General features: G+C 32.2%; 2 protein-coding genes across 2 annotated transcripts; one reads left to right on the forward strand and one right to left on the reverse strand.

Annotated features, from left to right (window-relative positions):
- Positions 1–3,079: 3,079 nt before the first annotated feature.
- On the forward strand, positions 3,080–16,765 carry HELRODRAFT_191416 (hypothetical protein; the record flags this gene model as incomplete). Its single annotated transcript, XM_009018290.1, has 21 exons — positions 3,080–3,134; positions 4,601–4,741; positions 6,092–6,286; positions 6,535–6,780; positions 9,388–9,513; positions 9,686–9,789; positions 9,877–9,952; positions 10,407–10,609; positions 10,825–10,960; positions 11,365–11,471; positions 11,801–12,066; positions 12,151–12,299; positions 12,661–12,749; positions 13,022–13,291; positions 13,572–13,769; positions 13,992–14,141; positions 14,642–14,855; positions 15,110–15,324; positions 15,537–15,641; positions 16,328–16,395; positions 16,472–16,765. The coding sequence occupies 21 exons, from the start codon at positions 3,080–3,082 to the stop codon at positions 16,491–16,493; spliced, it is 3,135 nt and encodes a 1,044-aa protein (XP_009016538.1). The 3' UTR covers positions 16,494–16,765.
- A 1,418-nt stretch (positions 16,766–18,183) lies between these two features.
- HELRODRAFT_77767 (hypothetical protein) lies at positions 18,184–19,285 on the reverse strand (the record flags this gene model as incomplete). The annotated part of the gene is made up of 4 exons (XM_009018291.1): positions 18,184–18,372; positions 18,650–18,692; positions 18,766–18,865; positions 19,141–19,285. Coding segments are annotated over 4 exons (477 nt in total), but the record flags the coding sequence as incomplete, so codon positions are not given.
- Between the last annotated feature and the right edge of the window lie 341 nt (positions 19,286–19,626).

Raw genomic sequence — 19,626 nt, forward strand, 5'->3', positions numbered from 1 at the left:
GTTATCCGCAACTGCAATAGATTAATTAAATTAAACTTTTTTTATAGTTTTAAGAAGTTTTCCTCCTAAATATTGTTAAATTAAATTTTTAAAAATGACTTTAATTTTAATGATGGGAGAGTAAAAATCAATAGACATTTGAGTTCAAAAATTATAATTTGAAGAAGAACATACCTGTCCAAGAGGAAAACCAAAAAGGTTGTTGATGTCATTGATATTGTTGATGTAGTTTTTAATGTTGCTGTTATTATTAATTATTGTTGATGTTGTTGTTGTTGTCATTGGTGTTGTTGTTGTTGGTTTTGTTGGTGTAATTGTTACTGTCATTAATGTAGTTTCTGATGTTGTTATAATACTAATAATAATAATAATAATTATTATTATTATTATTGTTATTAATATTATTATTGTTTTTGTTATTGTTGTTTTTGCCAATGTAGTTGTTCATGGATTCAGATAATTGTTTTGCTCGTTATGATGTAAGTAAACGTGCTATTCACTCTGAAGTTAATGTAATTGCATTAAAAATTAATTACCTCTAAATTGTTTTTTTTGACATATAATAAAAATTTAAATTACTTAATTAATGAGTTATTGCCTGAATGAATGAACAAAATTAAAACAAAATGAATGAATGAATGAATGAATAATCGAAAGAATGAACACACACACCGGACACAAACACGCACACACACACGCACACACACAGAGAGATACATAAACACACATTAAACACACAGAAAGCACAATGTTTGTTCTCTATTTTTCTCACTACTGCATTTATATTGCACCATCAACCGAATGAACTGATTCTACTGTCTAAGTGCTGTCTTTGATAATTCAAACATTATTAATTTTTTGAAGAATGAATGAATGAATGAATGATTGAATGAATGATTGAATGAATGAATGAATAAATAAATTAATGAATTAATCAAAAAATAAATGACAGAATGATGGAATGAACGAAAATGTTTGAACAAGCTAGGAAACTTAAAGTGCATTATCTATTCAAATGCTGATCGTCGCGACTCGGTGTCGTCGGCTGCCAGGGCTTCAGTGCAACTCTGCACGCTCCTCCCTCTTTTTAAAATTATTTTTCTCAGATATTTTTTCATTCAAATTGCATTTCCTGGTCATATTTGGAATTTAAAGAATAGTTTTCCTCTGTTTAATTTGAATGATTTGTTTTGAAACTTCTTCATAACTTCGAATTGCTTTTTGCGTGATGGGAATAGTAAAACTAAAATACCGCTCTTAATCTTTATACATTGTATATTTTACCAGAACAAATTATATTTGTTAGAAACACGTGACCAAACCCTAATTTATCTTGTCAACATTTCCAACTCCATACATCATCACCCTTCCATACATCTCAATTGAGCTCATTTGCTGGTTCAGTTTGTTTCTTTTATAAAGTGACTGCCTAAGTTTGGTTAGTCTCTTGAATGTGGTGCATGACTCGCTCGTAAGCTCTAAGTTGTGATATCAAAATGATGAGCGATGATATACGATGAATAATCATGAGCTAATGATATTGATGGTGATGTGATGGTGATAGTGAAATGCCGCTGATTGCTATGATGATGATCATCATCATCATAGCAATCAAGAGCATTTTAGGATATATGTATAATTATTATATATATATATATATATATAAATATATATATTCTTTTACGTGATTGGTATTCACAAAAATGAAAACTGAACGACAATTCAGCGTAAGGTTGAATCGATTATTTGTTGGAAATATTCAAGCCTGCCAACGCAGAATGTTTCAGTCAGTCCTTTCTCGGCGGCCCCAGCAAACAACTGCAATGGTGACGACTAGGGCAATTCAATTGCATGTCGTCATCCTATTCTGTCCAACCTTACAAGACCCCGCAGTCTACCTGGGCTTAATTTGAAGACGGGCAAGATGTAAGAATGCTTCAGGCACGCACGCAAGTACTTCAACGCAGACATCATAGTAAGAACGTCACTCATTGTTGAAACTGACGACCGCTAGACAGTGATTTACCGCGCTACCAGTATGTTGAAGGATCGATAAAAATTAAAATTGAAAACTGTAGATGCTGATGATGAGATGATGTTTTGTATTCTAACATGATAATGATGATGATGTCTTGTATATTAACATGAAGATGATGTCTTGCATACTAACATGATGATGATGATGATGATGTTTTGTATACTACTAACATACTATAATCAAATCTTATTGATGTTTAATATGATTAATGGCTCTTTTCGACGATGATGACGCTGGTAGAAACGAAGATGGTACAGAAGATGAAGAGGATAATAATGATGATGAATACAATTATAATTATCATCGCGTCTTTTGTTACAATCACAGGCGCTAAGAACATTCAGAGGATTTGCAGCATTTCATATCAATCATGTCGGATTTTAATGTTGAAAAAAATTGTCCAAATGGGTTGAATTTTAACTTTTTTCAAAGTTCCAAAATTGACATCCCACGATTTTTTAAGTGAAATGGCAGACGATTCCAGATCTTGGGTTCCGTGTTAGCAAAATATCTTGAACCAACCAACAGAAAGTAGAGTTTGATGCACAGATCATTTGATCGCAACGTGTAACACAGCGAGGGAGTACTTCCGAGAACCATCCCATCTATAAAATACTTTGAAACAAGTCCATTAATGCATTTGTAGAATAGCAAGGCAGTTTTAAGATAATCCTCTGTTGAAGATAACGATGACGATGGTGATGACGATGACGATAATGAGGGTGAAATGATGATGAAGACGATGCTGATGATGACCATGTTGATGGTGAAGATGACGATTACAGTTAGGAGATGATGATATCACGAATGCGTGAATTGTAAATAACTTCATTCAGTTTGTTAATCTATTTTTTCTTTGAATCTCATCCATCACGAACTCACAAACGCTGGATTTCAATGAAATCTACATGACAGTCTCTCTCTCTTTCTCTCTCTTTCTCTCTCTCTCTCTCTCTCTTTCTATATATATATATATATGTATGTATGAAAGATTTTTGTCGCCAGGAGAGCCAGATGGAGTTAGATAGGTTGGTGCCAAAGATGGCGAGGGATGACTATGGAGGCGTGTTGCAGGAAAGTGAGGAGATGCAAGCAGGTCAGCTTGTTTATTTAATAATTTTTGTTTATTATGTTTTATGTCTTTTTCCTTATGTAGTTTAAATCATTAATGTTTATTTTTATATTGGAGTGTTGGCTGACTTTATTTTTAAACAGAGTTTATTAAATTCAAATTTAATATAATATTAAATTTTTGTTCGTGAGTTTTGTTATGGTATTTTTGCTATAAAAACGTAAAGATTGCTTGTTATATCTTGACAATTATTTTGATGAACAATTTTTGGCAAATTAAATTTTTAGAGAATTTAAAATGTTGTTTATTCCAAAACTTAGCCTCACTGTTTGTTGTTGATACAATTTTGAATACATACCCATGAAATCATTGACATTCAACAAGTTAGAAGTAAGCAGTGAAACAGTTGAAAATTAAAATCTTTTAATAAATGGAAAATTCTCTTAGTGTGGCATGCATTTAAAACTAAAGCATTATGCTTATGTTTATAATGATTGATTTGACTTCACTGAACAACTCGCATGCCAGTTGCTCCCGACTGATCATTTTTTTATTGCTCTGATTTATGGTCCATCTAGCCGAAACTTGTCGATGTTTTGTTGTTCGAATCGACTCTGCTGCTGGGTTTTATGTTTAAGGACGAAGTAATTTTTTAGTATTTGTTTTATTTATTATTTATAAAATAGTTAAATCCCGTGATGAATATCCACTCATAATGTTCATATCGTGAATAACAGACTAAATATTTTCTCATTGATTAAAATTTTAGCATTTTAATTTTTCGATGTTGCAGGCCGTTAATCTTCTTTTGATTACTCTAGCTGTTTGTTAAAAATTAATTTGTAAGGTTTTGAACAATCCCTTTTTGACAACGCCATCCAATGTTTAAATGATGATTCATCAGTTGCTTCTGCTCACTTTACAAGACCTTCCTATGCTTAAATTATTTTTTAATAATGTCTGCTGACTTAGTTTTTGTGTTTATAATAAACTAACAGTTGATAATAACATGATAACTATGGTACCGATTCAGCGGTCACCAAAGAATCTTTAAAGATTTTGGACATGACACCAAGCGCGTTACATTATTAGTATTAGATCATCAGGCAATTTGCTATATAATGATATGGATCCCAAAACACATAAATACATTTTTTAAAAATGTATAACAATTTAAAAAAATCCTTCAAGTGCATAATAAACGATCATTCAAATAAATTTTTTGATAAAAAATTAGATGATATATATTTTTTATGTCTTGATATGAAGCAGATGTTGCCATCAATCCCATGGCAAAACAACATTCGCAACAAGCAACAGCTTACTCAAATATGAATTAATGGGGAATGGGACTGATTGAAAATATTATACAAACAAACAAACAAGCAAAACGAACAAACCAACTGATAGACAGACAAACGAACAAACAAACAAACAAACAAACAGACAAACAAATGATTAGTAATGATGTATCAATTAAATCCCAGCAGATGGCGGATATTTTGGATGCACAAGCGAGGAGCTGCAGACGCTGATGAAATCAAAGGGCGAGGGTGCCGGGAAAGAATTGAAAGAAAAATTTGGTGTAATTGAGAAACTTTGTGAGGCACTTAAGACGTCAGTCACGCAAGGTTCATATCAATCTCTTGATATATTATCCCATTATTTTCTCAATTTGATATTTGTTATTTGCTAAGAAGTTGGCACAAAATTACCAAACGAAGTATAAGTTGTGAAAACAGTAGAAAAAAATTGTGAATGTTACATACACTGATAGGGACCAATAGACGGAGCAACTAGATACACTGAGGATGAAAGTTAATACAAATACAATGTAACTTTCTGATTCAATTAAACATTTTTAAAGTACAATGTATCAAAAACATTTTTTTGCTAAAAACCGGAATGTTTTGAAATGAAAAAGTACCAAAATAAATTTATAACTAAAACAGGCATCCGAAGTCCAACATACATATATTTTGATAAGTAGAAATAACTACTTTTGAACAGCATGTCTCAATCCTGAAATACTCAAGTTTACGAAAGCTTGCTAAAAGTGCTTGAGAAGTGCTCTTTATTAACTTTTTTCAAATAAAAGAATGATATTTGATTTGTTATCAATTAAGAGTTTTAAATGGATTTTTTTGCATGTGAAACCCACAGCCAAGCCAGATTTAAATATAAATATCAGATAATATAATAATATATATATATGTACCAGTCAGAAAATTAAAAACTTCAAACATAACTACAACAAAAATCTGCTGATGCTTATTTTATTCTAACAAAAAAAACTAAACTATTTCATCTTATTATTCTTATTATTCTTATTATTCTTTTATTATTAGTTTTAGCCGGATAGCCGGATCCAAATCAATTTGGTTTTCTGCACATATGTTCAACTGATGGATGTTTGTGATAAAAATGAGTGATAGATTCTGTATTGTATGGATTTAAGAAAAAATATCCTTTCAATCAAACGATTTTAAAATGGAAAATAATTTATTTTCTGCAAATACAAAAATTGAGCACAATCTTTTTTTTACAAATTACAAAAAAATATCCAGCACAGGGAAACATGTAATTGCAGCGTACTATGTACTATGGATGTATTATGGTATATTTCAATGTTAAGGCAGAAGCGTCAAACAGAGAAATGCTTTTAAAGAAACGAATGACAACCGCAAAATTCTAATTAATATTTTAAATGTGCTAGTTAATTAATGTGTCCTTACGAGCGGCAAAATAAAAAATAAAATAAACAGTTAAAAAAGAATATAAGTTCAGTTAATTCAATTTGAGATTCGTTAATATTTTTGAATTGAAAAAGTTTTGCATGAGTACTTTTAGTTTGACATAAAAAAGTTATGTGTTACAATTGCAAAACATTATGTCAATATTTGAACAAGCGCTTCAACTGTTTTAACAATACAATTTTTGAGTAAACAGATGATTTAAAATTTTTTAACACTTTCATTCAGGTCTAGATCCCAGCAATGTTTTTGATATGAAACGACGAAAACAACATTTCGGAAGTAACGAAATCGAACTTAAAAAACCAAGAAACTTTTTTTCATTTGTGTACGAAGCGATAAAGGATCAGACGCTCATCATCCTCACCATTGCCGCTTTTGTTTCCATCGTCTTAGCCATATATGAAAGCATTTATTCCGCAAGTTGGTTATCATGTGCCTACAGCTGTGTACTGTACATAATTGTTGGCTCTGTCGATGAATCAATCCTGTTCAAACAGAGGCTCATGTTTGCTGTTAACGTGCACTCCTTAAAAGCATTTTGTTTGTTGTGTGATTATAAAACTTGCCATGCGCAAAAAACCATCAAGAAAATGTGAATATCGATAATAAATGAATAATCATAATAAGCAATGTTTGAAATAGAAAGTAACAAAAATCATTTTCTGCAGAAAAAAACAACGTGAATGCCTACGAAGATTCAGAAAGTGGCTTGATCGAAGGTCTCGGTATTTCAGTAGCTGTGGTCATTATTGTCCTCGTGACCGCCGGCATAAACTACAACAAAGAGAAACAATTCAATGGGCTGCAGAAGAAGTTGAACGAGCAGGTGAAGTGCTTCGTGCTGCGGGCTGGTAGGACCACTGAAATATCAGCCTTTGATATCCTTGTCGGAGATATTTGCATCATTAAAATCGGTTCGTGCTGTTTGTCAAATTTTTCTTTGTTTAAGCACGAAATTAAATTGTTGCTTCATGTTTGTATTTGTAGAGGGTTTGGAGGCATTTGTTTCATTTTTGTCCTCCGCAAAAATTTCGTTTTACCATTTCTAAACTCACTGTCCTATTTGTTCACATTGGCCTACATTTCAAATAATTCAAAATATATGCTTAAATACAAATAAAAGCATTTTACAGTTTGATTCCATCAAAATTCAATGGTTTCATTTAAATGTAATGTACTGAACTAATACTTGCTTGTAAACACATCCTTGATGGTTGGGCTGTATACGAAGAGGCATTAAACACAACAACAATCTGCAAGAAATCGAAAATAGTATTTTGTTAAGTTTTGCAACAAAATTAATTTTTATATTCTATCAATTAATATCCATGAATAATTTGAAACTATACCACAATTTACTACAATTTTTTACGGTGTCGTTTGAACTTTTTTAAGCTATAAAACATTCGCACGTAATTCAACAAAAAACTAACTTAAATATAAAACTTCTGCTCATAGTTTACTCATGTTACTAGAATCGAAAATATCCTAGTATTTCATTATAACGTTGTTTACTGATCAGCACAAAGCACATGAAATACACATTAACAAATTAATTTTGTAGACCTAGAAACTTAATATTTAAAGAAAAAATAAATGAAAAATGAATCAGATTTCGAGCTATTGTCTCTCGTTAGTTGGTCCCCACATCCGCACTCTTTCAAATAAAATCTAGTAAAAACCACCTTGAAATCGTATATAATTTGTTACATTTCATTTATTTATCCGCAGTCGATCGAATTTAAATGACAAATTTTTAAATTAATGTCAGGAAAAATAACCAAGCAGCTTGAAACATATTGGATGAAAATGAAAACGTGAAATCTGTTTTAAGAATTTTATTTAATTGAAACGAGTGCTCGTGGCTTCGAAAACTAAATTTTTTAGTAAAAAGTTGTTAATGGATATGCATTGTTATATTGTCTAATACTATAACAAAACTTAAACTGTAAACTTGAATAACGCTAATGTAAACACATAAACATGTACATACATGTTAAAGAGAGCGTTCAAATGTGTTGGAATGCGTTGAGTCTTAAAAGTATTTTAGAGATAACTCTCAACATAACTCTCTTTAACTTATGTGCTCGCGTATTATATAGTAGGAGACCTTGCTCTCTAGAGCTTAACTAGTTTTCTAACTCCTTCTAACCAGTCAGTCTCTATTGTACGTCACCTCATTCTTATTATATAAAGTATTATGTATTCTGATTAATTATACGTTATATTATCTCATATTAAGCTGCTTTATGTCTGTAAATTTGCTGTCTCGTTATAATTACATACCAACTTTAACATATATCTATATATAACCCATATTTACTTAATTATTTATTTTTACGTATTGGTATAATTGGCAAATGTGATAACAAAGAAACCAGCTCATTGAACTGGTCTAAAGTTGAGACGCGATTACAGCAACCTGCTCCTGGCGCCATCTACTGATCTGCGGATCTGATCGAGAGACATCGCTGCGTCTTGACCAGTTGTTTGGAATGGTCTGCCAAATTCGCTTAGAATGCCTGGGTTGAAGACTGATGACCTAAAAAAAAAACCTAAAAAGACATTTATTTTCGTTATATTATAGATAATACATATTATTTTGAAATGATTAGGCCATTCATTTATTTTATTATTTTACTGTTATGAGTTGTGCTTTTGAAAATTTTTGATTTTTAGGCGCTTTATAAATTTTGTTATAATAATAATAATAATAATAATAATAATAATAATAATAATAATAATAATAATAATAATAATAATAATAATAATAATAATAATGGAAACGATCTTTTATTTAGCAATAAAAAACAATAAAAATGACAGTACAAATAAAATAAAATAATGAAATAAAATAAAGTGTCAAATTCAATAAATAGAGTATTAATCTGAGAAGCTAATCATTCGAATCGAGAAAGTACGACCAGACTTAATTAGTTTTAAAATTAATTCATTTCACATTTCTGTCGCAATAGATAGCGTACGACGATGATATGGCAGAGTTTATGAGGTTATTGCAAAAATAATCAGTCCAAATAATATTTATTAATGAAAGATTAAATGTTTTAAAGAGACCTAAAGTAGATATTTCAAATGTATTTACTGTTATTTTTAAATGTTTTAAGTTTTAATAGTAATAATAATAATAATAATAATAATGATAATAACAATAATTAATAATAATAATAATATAATATGCATTAAACAAATTTTTGAATTCTAAATGATATCATGCATCAGCATACAGAGAGATGCTTATTTTAAAGCAGGATTAATAAACCGATTATAACAGTTTTTATAAGCAATCATATAATTAATATCCCATCGATCAAACAAATTCAACAACATCTGTCCTACGACAACTGGTTTAAAAATTTGTGTTAGCTTATTTAATCCAAGCACAGGTGTACGTATCCAATGTATATCATATTTTTTTCTACTTTTTATTTGAAAAAATATTTGTATGTAAAAGTTTGCACGACCTACAGCACTTCATCTCGAATCTGCCGCTCTTTCAACAGGTGATGTCATCCCAGCAGACGGCATGATCGTGAGGAGTGTGGACCTGCTAGTGGACGAGAGTTGCCACACCGGAGAGTCAGATGAGGTGCACAAAGATTCAGAGCACGACAGTATTCTATACTCTGGTCTGATCTTCATTCAGCCCGTCATTGTGCCAACCTAAAAAAATTTTCTCGTTATACCAAAATTAGCATGAACATTTGTGTATCTGATTATTATAAACTGAATATATAGAAATACATAACCAAATTTTCATATTTTTATTTTATAATTTTTTATTAAATTTGCATAACACAGGGACCCATGTGATAGAAGGAAGCGCGCACATGTTGGCCCTTGCAGTTGGCGAGCACTCGCAGAAAGGAGCCATATATTCCTTGCTGGGAGTCACTTACGACAGTGTATGTACTTGGATGTTTATTTGCTTGCAAAGATTTCTAATTATAATTTACTTCAATTTTCTTTCATTTTAATTTTATTTTTTCCAGATAAATAAGTCTGAACAAAAAAAGTCAATTCTCCACTCCAAACTATGTACAGTCACCAACTGCATAACTATCGGCGGTTAGCTTCTGCTGGCTTTCGAGCGTTCCAGTTGCGAGTTATCAACTAATAAAATTAATTTTGTTATTTTATTTATAGAAATTTTTTGCAATTATTAACCGTCACCTCATAAAGTTTTTAAACAAACATAATTTTTTATCTCTTCAGAAAAAGTTCCTAAAAAAAATCAATTATAACAAACTTAAAAAAGTGTTATAACGTTAAATAGATTATTCAGATTTCGCAGATTGATTAATTCATCGCTTCAGACAAACTTGAACTTTAATTTTTATATATTCTTCTATTTTTATTTATTTCTTCCTTTGTTTCCATGATGTCAATTATAGCGAGGACGCATCAGCTGCTTGCAATGGTGCTTCATAAATGACATTATGAATTATTATTGTTATTATTAATATTGTTATTGCTGTTATGAATTATTATTATTAATTTTCAAAAACAAAAATTCACACAGGCACTGTTATTGCCCTGCTAACGTTTGCCATCCTACTTATCAGATACTGCATTCAGAACTTTTTAGTTCTTCACAAAGAATGGAGCATTGACCACTTCCAGAACATCATCAACTTCCTCATCATCGGCATCACCATCCTAGTCGTCGCCATTCCAGAAGGTCTGCCTCTTGCCGTCATCATGGCACTCGCATTCTCCATTAAGGTTCAATTGTTTTTTTAAATTTAAAAGTTAGTACACCATGTGTCTTGAAATTGATAAGTATCAAATATTTTTAAATTATCAAATGTTTTTATTGTTTTAGAGAATTTCTTACAATCTTAATATTAATTTTTGAATTCAATTTGGCATCAAATTGCAGCAATACCGAATCTTTACAATTATTAATGTTTGACAAAACTTCCAACTCGAACTGAAAGAAAATGATGAGAGACAACAACTTAGTCCGACACCTTGATTCATGTGAGACAATGGGCAGTGCCACCATCATCTGCTCAGACAAGACAGGCACGCTCACAACTAACAAGATGACTGTTGGCTACTGCTTCGTTGCTGGTTAACAAATTCATCTTTAAAATTACATTTTTTACTATTTTCGTTTATTCTTGTTTACATTAAAAACAATTAAATTTTAAAATATGTTTGTGCAATAAGATGAAGAATTAATGTCAGAAGAAATGGATTTAAAATAACGTTTGCATTAACATTTTGAATAATTTTTCTAAATACCATCTGCATACAGTTTGACTCATGTTGTTATAACTGTTGGTCTGCAATAACATCAAATTGACAATTTAACTTTAATTTTTAAAATCATAGATTTTATTGCACAAATATTTAATAAATAGAGTCTGCAGTTTGTTTATGACGTTTTCTGCTTTAAAGATCGCCAATTTTTATAAAATTGTTTTCAAAAATGAAAACTGTCATGTTAATTTTAACATCTCTTGCTAATTAAGATAAACCTGGTGCCCCGGAAGATGTCGTGGTGGAACTTAAAGACGAACTGAAGGAGCTGATTGCCAGAAGCGTGGCCTTCAATCTCGGAGCCACATCGCAAGTTACAGTAAGTAAGCAACGCCTATCGTCATTGTTTTATTAGGTTCTGAATGTTTTTTGGGAAAATTGAAAATAATTTCTTAAAGCAGATTGTTTGCATGAACTACTTTGTACATTAGGCTCAAAACGTGAATGACTGCATGTGATAAAAATGATTTTCGAATTGACGGTGCTTCAGTTGTTTCAAAAAGAAAATTTACATAAATTAAAATAATAACACATCTTACGACACCCTTTTTAATAAAATAGAAAATTAAAATTACGCAACCTGGTTGTCGTTTTTGTTGAAATGATCATAAACGAGGTAGGAGCATAAGTTTGTTGGGAATTTTGCAGGAAGATGGCTTCAGTCAGACCGGCAACAAGACAGAATGCGCCCTTCTTGGCTTCATCAAACTTCTCGGCTGCAACGACGCTCAGCTCATCAAAAATGGCTCAGAAGCGTCAGTCATCAAAGCTTATTCATTCAACTCGCAACGAAAGTGGATGGGCACGGTGGTCACTGCTGCTTCTTTCCGCGGCATCCAGGAAGGTGCACACGATAGAAACCGCAATGAAGCCACACTTGTTGTTAAAGGAGCGGCTGAAATTGTTTTCAACTGGTTAAACTTTCAATTTTAAAGAACTTATTATTAAATTTTATTTTAAATAGAAGTCTGAACCGTTAATTAAACATTAAATAACAGTTGCTCTCACATTATGAACGAAAATGGTGTGCCGGAAGTTCTAACCGATTTGAAAAAATCTGAAATTGTTGAGAAAAACTTGAATAAAATGGCCGAAAATGGGCTGAGGACTATTTGTTTGGCTTACAAAGAGTTCACCAATCTTCCTGGTTTGTTGATTCTTCTGCTTGCAAGATTTTGTATTCGTTATTTGACAGCTTTCACACACAAGTTCAAAACTGCGTAAACACAATTTCTTACAATGGAGCACGTAAGCTGTAACATTCAAACCATACAACTTGCATGCACATACATATTCGTATGAAAAAGCAAGCACCGCATCAGTCAATCACATGAGGCCTAAAGTCAACGCATGAACGTCATAGATACTGAACGTCTGAGATAACTCGCCAACTGTTGCATCAAAGTATTGTCCGCAGGGTATCTGGCGTGTCGGAATTTACAGTATTGGTTGTAAATACAGAATTATAAAAATTTATCGATTTGAAACTTCAACATTTTTTTCATAAGAATCTTGGAATTGGAATGAAGAAGAGAAAGTGATGAACAACTTGACCTGCCTGGCGCTTGTTGGCATTGAAGATCCAGTGAGGCCTGAGGTTCGTTAGCAGATTAACATTCTATACAGACAAATATTAACGTAACATTCAATAATACAAAAATATTCAGCAATGCGTGTTTTAATGACTTATTTTTGTTGTAAATTTTAAGTTTCCCGTAAATATGGTAGAATGTTTTAAAATAAGTATTTTAAATTGTATTTGTTTTTCAATTGAAAATTATAAATAAAAAAATATTTTTGAATGTTTAAAATTATTTTAAATGTTTGAAATATACAAAATGTAACATTATCAATCGAATATAATTTTAGATGGCACTTGTTAACTTTACCGTGCAATCTTTTAAGGTACCAAACGCCGTGGCTGAATGTCGCCGAGCCGGTATTGATGTAATCATGGTGACAGGTGACCACTTGCTGACCGCTGTCTACGTAGCTAGCAAATGTGGACTGGTGCAAGATGTACACGAGAAGAAAGATTTGCTCAGTTACGAGAAAAAGGTTAAAGTAAGCGAAAGTCCTGAAAACACTTTGATGGTTACAGCTGCTGAGTTCAACAAGATGGTTCTAGATAAGAATGGAGTTAGTAGTCACTTTGTGTCGCGTTGGTAATTTGAGATGCCTCTGCAGAATGTGTATCTTAATCAATCATATATGTTGTTAACAAGTTTAATGACAAAAAAACATGCTAAGACAACATTTTCAGCAATAAAAATTTATACTATTTAAAATAATTTGACAATATTTTCACAAAAAGACATGTTGAATTATGCGCTAAATTAAAGCCACGATATGCTTCTTTTGATCATAGTGCAAAATTTGCCAGCATTCAAATGGAAATTGAAAAAAAACTTCTTTGCAGAACATTGACCAACCAAGTTTCGACAACGTGTGGCCACGCTTGCGAGTGTTGGCCAGGGCGACACCGCACGACAAGTTCATGCTGGTCAGTGGTTTGATGAACAGCCGGACAGCCTCGCAGAAGCAAATTGTGGCAGTTACGGGCGATGGTACTAATGATGGCCCGGCTCTGAAGAAGGCTCACGTCGGTCTCTGCATGGTCAGTGCACGTTTTCTTATTTAAAAAAATTTAATTCCGAAATGTTATTCAATATGAGAAACTGATTTTAAATTTATCAAAATGTGTTTTGACTGCTACTGGTTAAACATTGTTGCACATATTTTATTAAATTGAGAAGCCATCAATCAAATAAAGTTGATATGCGGCGAGTTGAAAAATGTTTCGCAAATAGAAAATTAAAATGATGAAATGTGGCCGTAGGGTATCTCAGGGACTGAAGTGGCGAAGGAAGCGTCAGACATCATTTTACTCGATGACAACTTCACGTCAATTGTTCGGGCTGTTGTCTGGGGTAGACATGTCCATGATAGCATCGCCAAGTTCATACAGTTCCAACTGACCGTCAACCTGGTTTCCATTGTCATTGTTCTGCTCGGTGCTTCCATTTTTACAGTAGATACTCGCTACCTCAAAACTATTTTGATACTTAATTTTGTTACTAAAAACATTTTTACAAATCATTTATGAAAGTTTAAAGTCAAAAGATTGGAAATTATATTGCAACAAATTCTGCTTGCATTTTTAATGTTTTGAAAAGTTTTAAACAAACAATCAAACAAAATTTTGTAGTAAAGTAAGTTACATATTAGTTATTTATTAGTTAATTATTTTGTTTAATTGCAAATCTGAAAAGTTGAATATTCCAAACAAATTTAAAACATGTAACGAGTCCAGTTATAAAATTAAAATTTTTTGTCGTAGTTGAGCATTGTTGAAATTGTGAAAAGTATATATTTTTAAATTTTTATAACAATTTGGAATTGTTAAAGATGCGATCTTTGAAACGTGTTAACAAAAATTCGTTAGTAGTTTTAAAATAATTGTTTTTTTTATTTTTTCAACGTAACAAGGACTCGCCCATTCGGGGCGTACAAATGTTGTGGGTGAACTTGCTGATGGATACTCTGGCATCTCTGTCGCTGGCAGCAGAAGAACCAGCGTGCGACCTGCTGAAGAGGAAACCTTACCAATCCGAGGACTCCATCGTCAGTGGCGTCATGCTGTCCAAGATCGTTGGACATGCATGCTACCAACTCGCTATTCTCCTTCTTATTTTATGCTTTGGTTGGTTTTTGTTTGGTTTGTGAAATTACTTTTTAATAGATGTTCATTATTTTCAAACTGGTATTCAACTTTTAAAAACTTGAATTGACAAATTTATACTCAATTTTTTCTCAAGCTCAAGATTTAATTAGAGCAAATGCTAAAAATGCAATCGCTGTTTTGTTCTTCATCTTTAATTTTGCTTCATATGATATGTAAAAAATTGAGGCCAAATTATTATTTAAAACAACAATCTTCCATGCCACCTACCGCAGGTTACAGATGGGTGGGTGTGGATGCCGGGTTCTCATCATCCTCGTACGGCAGAGCCAACATTCACTACACTTTCCTGTTCAACACGTTGGTGCTGATGACTCTATTCAACGAGATCAACTGCAGAAAGATTGACACGAGTTTCAACGTCTTCAGTGGTCTTCACAGGAGTCTCCTTTTTGTCATCATTTGGACCATGTCCTTTGCCGTCCAGGTTAACATTACTATGAATTGTTGTTAAGAAATATTTCAATATAATAATTTGTAGTTGGACTAAAATTTTAATGTTAATCATATTTTGATATTTTGTTTAATTGGTGAAGCAACCCTTTTCGTAAAATCATTGTATAGTTCATTAGGTAACGTACAAATCTAATGGTGAACCAGGATAACACCAAACAACCAATACCAATGTTCACCACCCAGGTCATAATTGTTGAGTTTGGAGGTTCCTTGTTCAGCACCCACCCACTTCCTCCAATACTCTGGGCCGTCTCTTTGCTGCTCGGAGCCAGCCAGCTCATCTTCGGATTGGTCGGTTTAGTCATTTGTTGTATTGATAAATATGTTCTGAATTTTCTACTATTTGCAATAAATTATTTACAATAGTTTTAAAATTGTTTCTTATCATGTTTGGAAAAATATCATCTTTGAAATCTTTCATTTTTAATGGATATTTTAAGAAAAAGTTAGTTGATATGAATACTAAACGGTTGTTCACCAGTTTGTTCGTAAGAACTAAGAAGGTGATTCATTTCAAAGTTAACACGTTTTCTCTTTATGAACTTCTCTTCTAGCACGAGAGCATGAGCTCAACTTATTTAGTTACTTGTCGGCTTTTCTCAGACAATGTGGATAGTCTCATATCTTCCATTGTTGTTATTGCGTGATGACCTAAACCAAGCCTTATCTGTGCGTGTATGCATTGCACAACTCAAAATCCGTTATAAGCCTCGTAGGAGTATGGCGCGAAGTTTGCGCAGTTAATGGACGCACTTGAATAATATGAATTTACAGCCTTCGTGTCAGTTAATGTTTGATGTAGCTAAGAAACATTTTGTAAGCTTCTTTTCTTTTCTCAAAACTGCGTGTTAACTAACTGAAATCTTTTATTCAGTGATTTTGTTTTGAGTTAATGCAGTGATTCACAATAAATAACCCCTAAATAAACGTAACTTTTTTATTATTTAAGTTTTTTAACATTTACTAAATCTTTAAAGATTCTAACGACCACATTGCGAATAGTGTCGAAAATCTGGAAAAAATACCGTACCAGCTCCAAGACAGAGTATTCAAAATTTCATTAAAAATATCTTCTACGTATAACCTAACAAACCATTTATGCTTTATCATTGACTTTCCAGGTACAACACAATGAGCTGCTGAGAGCGCGCTCGGAAGCATTTGTAACTAGCAAATGCCATATTATCAATTTTGGTTAATCGAAAATAATATTCCTTAAAATAAAATATGGTTTAAGTAGGAATGGTTATTGTAAAATTAAAAATAAGAAATTGTTATCATTACTACAAACATATTTTCATCGATCTGTCATAATATCAACGGAATCAACAAGTTTTTTTAGAATTTCTTTCTCACGTTCGAACAAAATTTTTAAAAGTTTAAATATTCTTCTACTTATTTATTTATTCGTATGTATATATATATATATATATATATATGTGTGTGTGTGTGTGTGTGTGTGTGTGTGTATGTGATCCAAAGACGTAGATAAAACAACGAATGGATAATATATATCGATACGTTGCTTGCTTGTTCACTTGAGCCAATTAAATTATTTTTAAACATTTGTTATTTCCAGTTTAATAGAAAGCCTGATTTGAATGAGATAATTAATCCCAGAAAGTGTCTCACAGACTTTTATTGGATCACAGGCTATGGCTGTGCGAGTTGTAATAAACGAATAATAATAAAGTCAAACAATTTCGATAACGTTTATAATCAAACGAAATAGAAGTTATAAAATTGTTGACAAACAGCTAAGCTGCTCAAAAAGTAATTACATTATATAAAAATCAAAAACTTACGACAAAAATAATAAAGTAACCTCGTTCAAAAAGCAATGTCAATAAAGTCAAGCAGTTCAAACAATTATTGCAATTAATTACCAACAAATTATAATAATAATGATTTTTAAGTAATAATAATTACTCTCAGATCAGACCGTTAAATAAATTTATCGTTAAACAAATTGAGAAGAATTCATTTGCTTGTGAGTTTTTTCATGATTTCTGTATGAAAATTTCAGATGGTAAGTCAAATCAATCAGTAGCTATTTTAGAAACTGTTGTTGCTTGCTGTCAGATAAAACTTTCCGACTCCCTGCTCTGGGCTGGGTTTGGCTCCCAGAAAAATTTTCATGCAGTTTTTATAATTTTATTCAAATGCTACTACTAAATAAAAGATATTAAATAAAAACTTTTAAAATCAGTCAATGTTATTGATTTTCAAAGAAAAATTAATTTACATTTATGTGTTACTAAATGATAGTAAAGAAACTTTTACATTATTATACACTTCTCATGTAACGTTAGAATCAAAAAAATTGCTCGTGCAAAATATATCATTGGAGTCGGAAGAGAAAAAAAATCACATTACGTCTTCAACTTTGGCTCCTCAAAATATTCCGACTCCAACAAAAACTTCCGACCTACTCCGATTCCCTGGTTGTGAAACCATCATTTTTTGTCTCAAATATTTCTTACTATCTTGAAATATTTGCTAGATGATTTTATCCAGAATGTTTCTCTACTTATTAATACAATACCAAAATTTTGGCCTAACCAAATCAAAACGTTTCAGCACATAACGATTGATCGTCCCATTTTATTACGACTTCAGCTGGGAGCTGAACGAAACAAATTTGCTCTTTTTGAATTAATTTTGTCTTTGTATCTCAACTGGCATGTCTAAGAGAAGCTTTTTTTTGTTTCTTCTTATTTTAATTTTTCAAGTGTCATAGACTACCTGAAAAATTTGATAAACATTACTCTGCGGAATAAGATTCAACTTTACAAAAACAGCGACTTCAACCACTTATGCCTACGTTGAACTTTTATAAACAAAATGAATTTAATTGAAAATGAATAGATTTACACCATCTGCACGGAGTTAATTTACATAAAAACGTAAACTGACCATTACAATCCATCCGCCCATTATTTTTTATGTCCACCAGTTTGACCATCTCTGTGACGTCATCGTCATCAAGAGGTTCTCCGTGGGTCTTCAAGATGTTCCTCATCTGGTTGCCATATTGGCAAATTGTTGTTACACATTTTGCGCTATATAATTTATTAATGATAAATCATAACAATTCATAAAAATCAAAAAAGTGGCTTAAAATATTTAAATAATTTTCAGCAACGTGTTCTAGGTATTTCTATAACTAATGTTTCAGCAAACAATTTGTTACATGCTATAATATATCTCTTATCATGCTTAAACTGCTTTTTTAAATTGTTAAAAAATTGCAATCAAGCATTAAATGAAAAATGCTAGAAGGCGGTAACTATCAATACTTCCTGTGCGTCCAGCCAGCCATTTCCTTCTTTGTCAAAATACCTGGAGAACGTTAACAAATGTTCAACATTTTTGAAATTCAAAGAAATATTTGCAACAGAAAGTTTGTAGTGACCTCAAGGCGTCTTCAAGTTCCTGGGCCACCTCCACCTCATCCATCCACCCTCGTTGTCCTACTGCTTTCACGAACTCGTCAAATGTTAAACAGCCTGTGTCTGTATGTGTTGTGTGTGTCTATGTGTGTGGTGTGTGTGTGTGTCTGGTGTGTGTGTGTGTGTTTGATGTATGTGCGTATTCTCCCACCAAAGATAATTCACGTTTATCAAGTAAGCAGCTACCTAGAAAGCCAATATTTATAATTTATCAAAAATCTTTTTGCAAAAAATCAAAAACTTCTTTAATTTAATTTATATACCTAAAGCTGCAACAAGCAACATCACGTAAGGTCATATAAACACATAATTGTATAACACTATGCATGAAATCTGACCATCAAGTACAGCCAGCTTCAACATCTCCTGCACTTCACTTTCAGAAGGCGCCTGGCCAGCGAGTCTCAGCGCGTCGCCGAAATCGTGCGCCGGTATGGTCTCTAGACCCATCAAGTCGTACTCGTTGAAGGCCTCCCGTATTTCTAAAGCGTGCCATGGTGTGTACGATGTGGATATGTGCCGTTGTTGGTGTGTAGTGTGTGTGAGATGGTGTAGGGTCCTACTCCCGAAGTATGGGTGATGTTTGCGGTGGTGGTTCCGACGGAGGAAATGGATAAAATTATTTCCCTCCAGCGGATATCAAATTTTCAAATAATGCAAAACTACAAAAATTTTAAAAAATAGTTTGACAGAAGTTGGAGCAACTGACGTATTTAAAGAATTCAAATACAGAACAATTAAAAAGCAGTAAGAGTAAAATGTTGAACCATCAATCTGAATAATTATACTCCAACTTTTGATGAGAAGATCCAAAATTACTACTA

This window comes from Helobdella robusta, assembly GCF_000326865.2.
Source record: "Helobdella robusta unplaced genomic scaffold HELROscaffold_21, whole genome shotgun sequence".
NCBI classification, from domain to species: Eukaryota; Metazoa; Annelida; class Clitellata; order Rhynchobdellida; family Glossiphoniidae; genus Helobdella; species Helobdella robusta.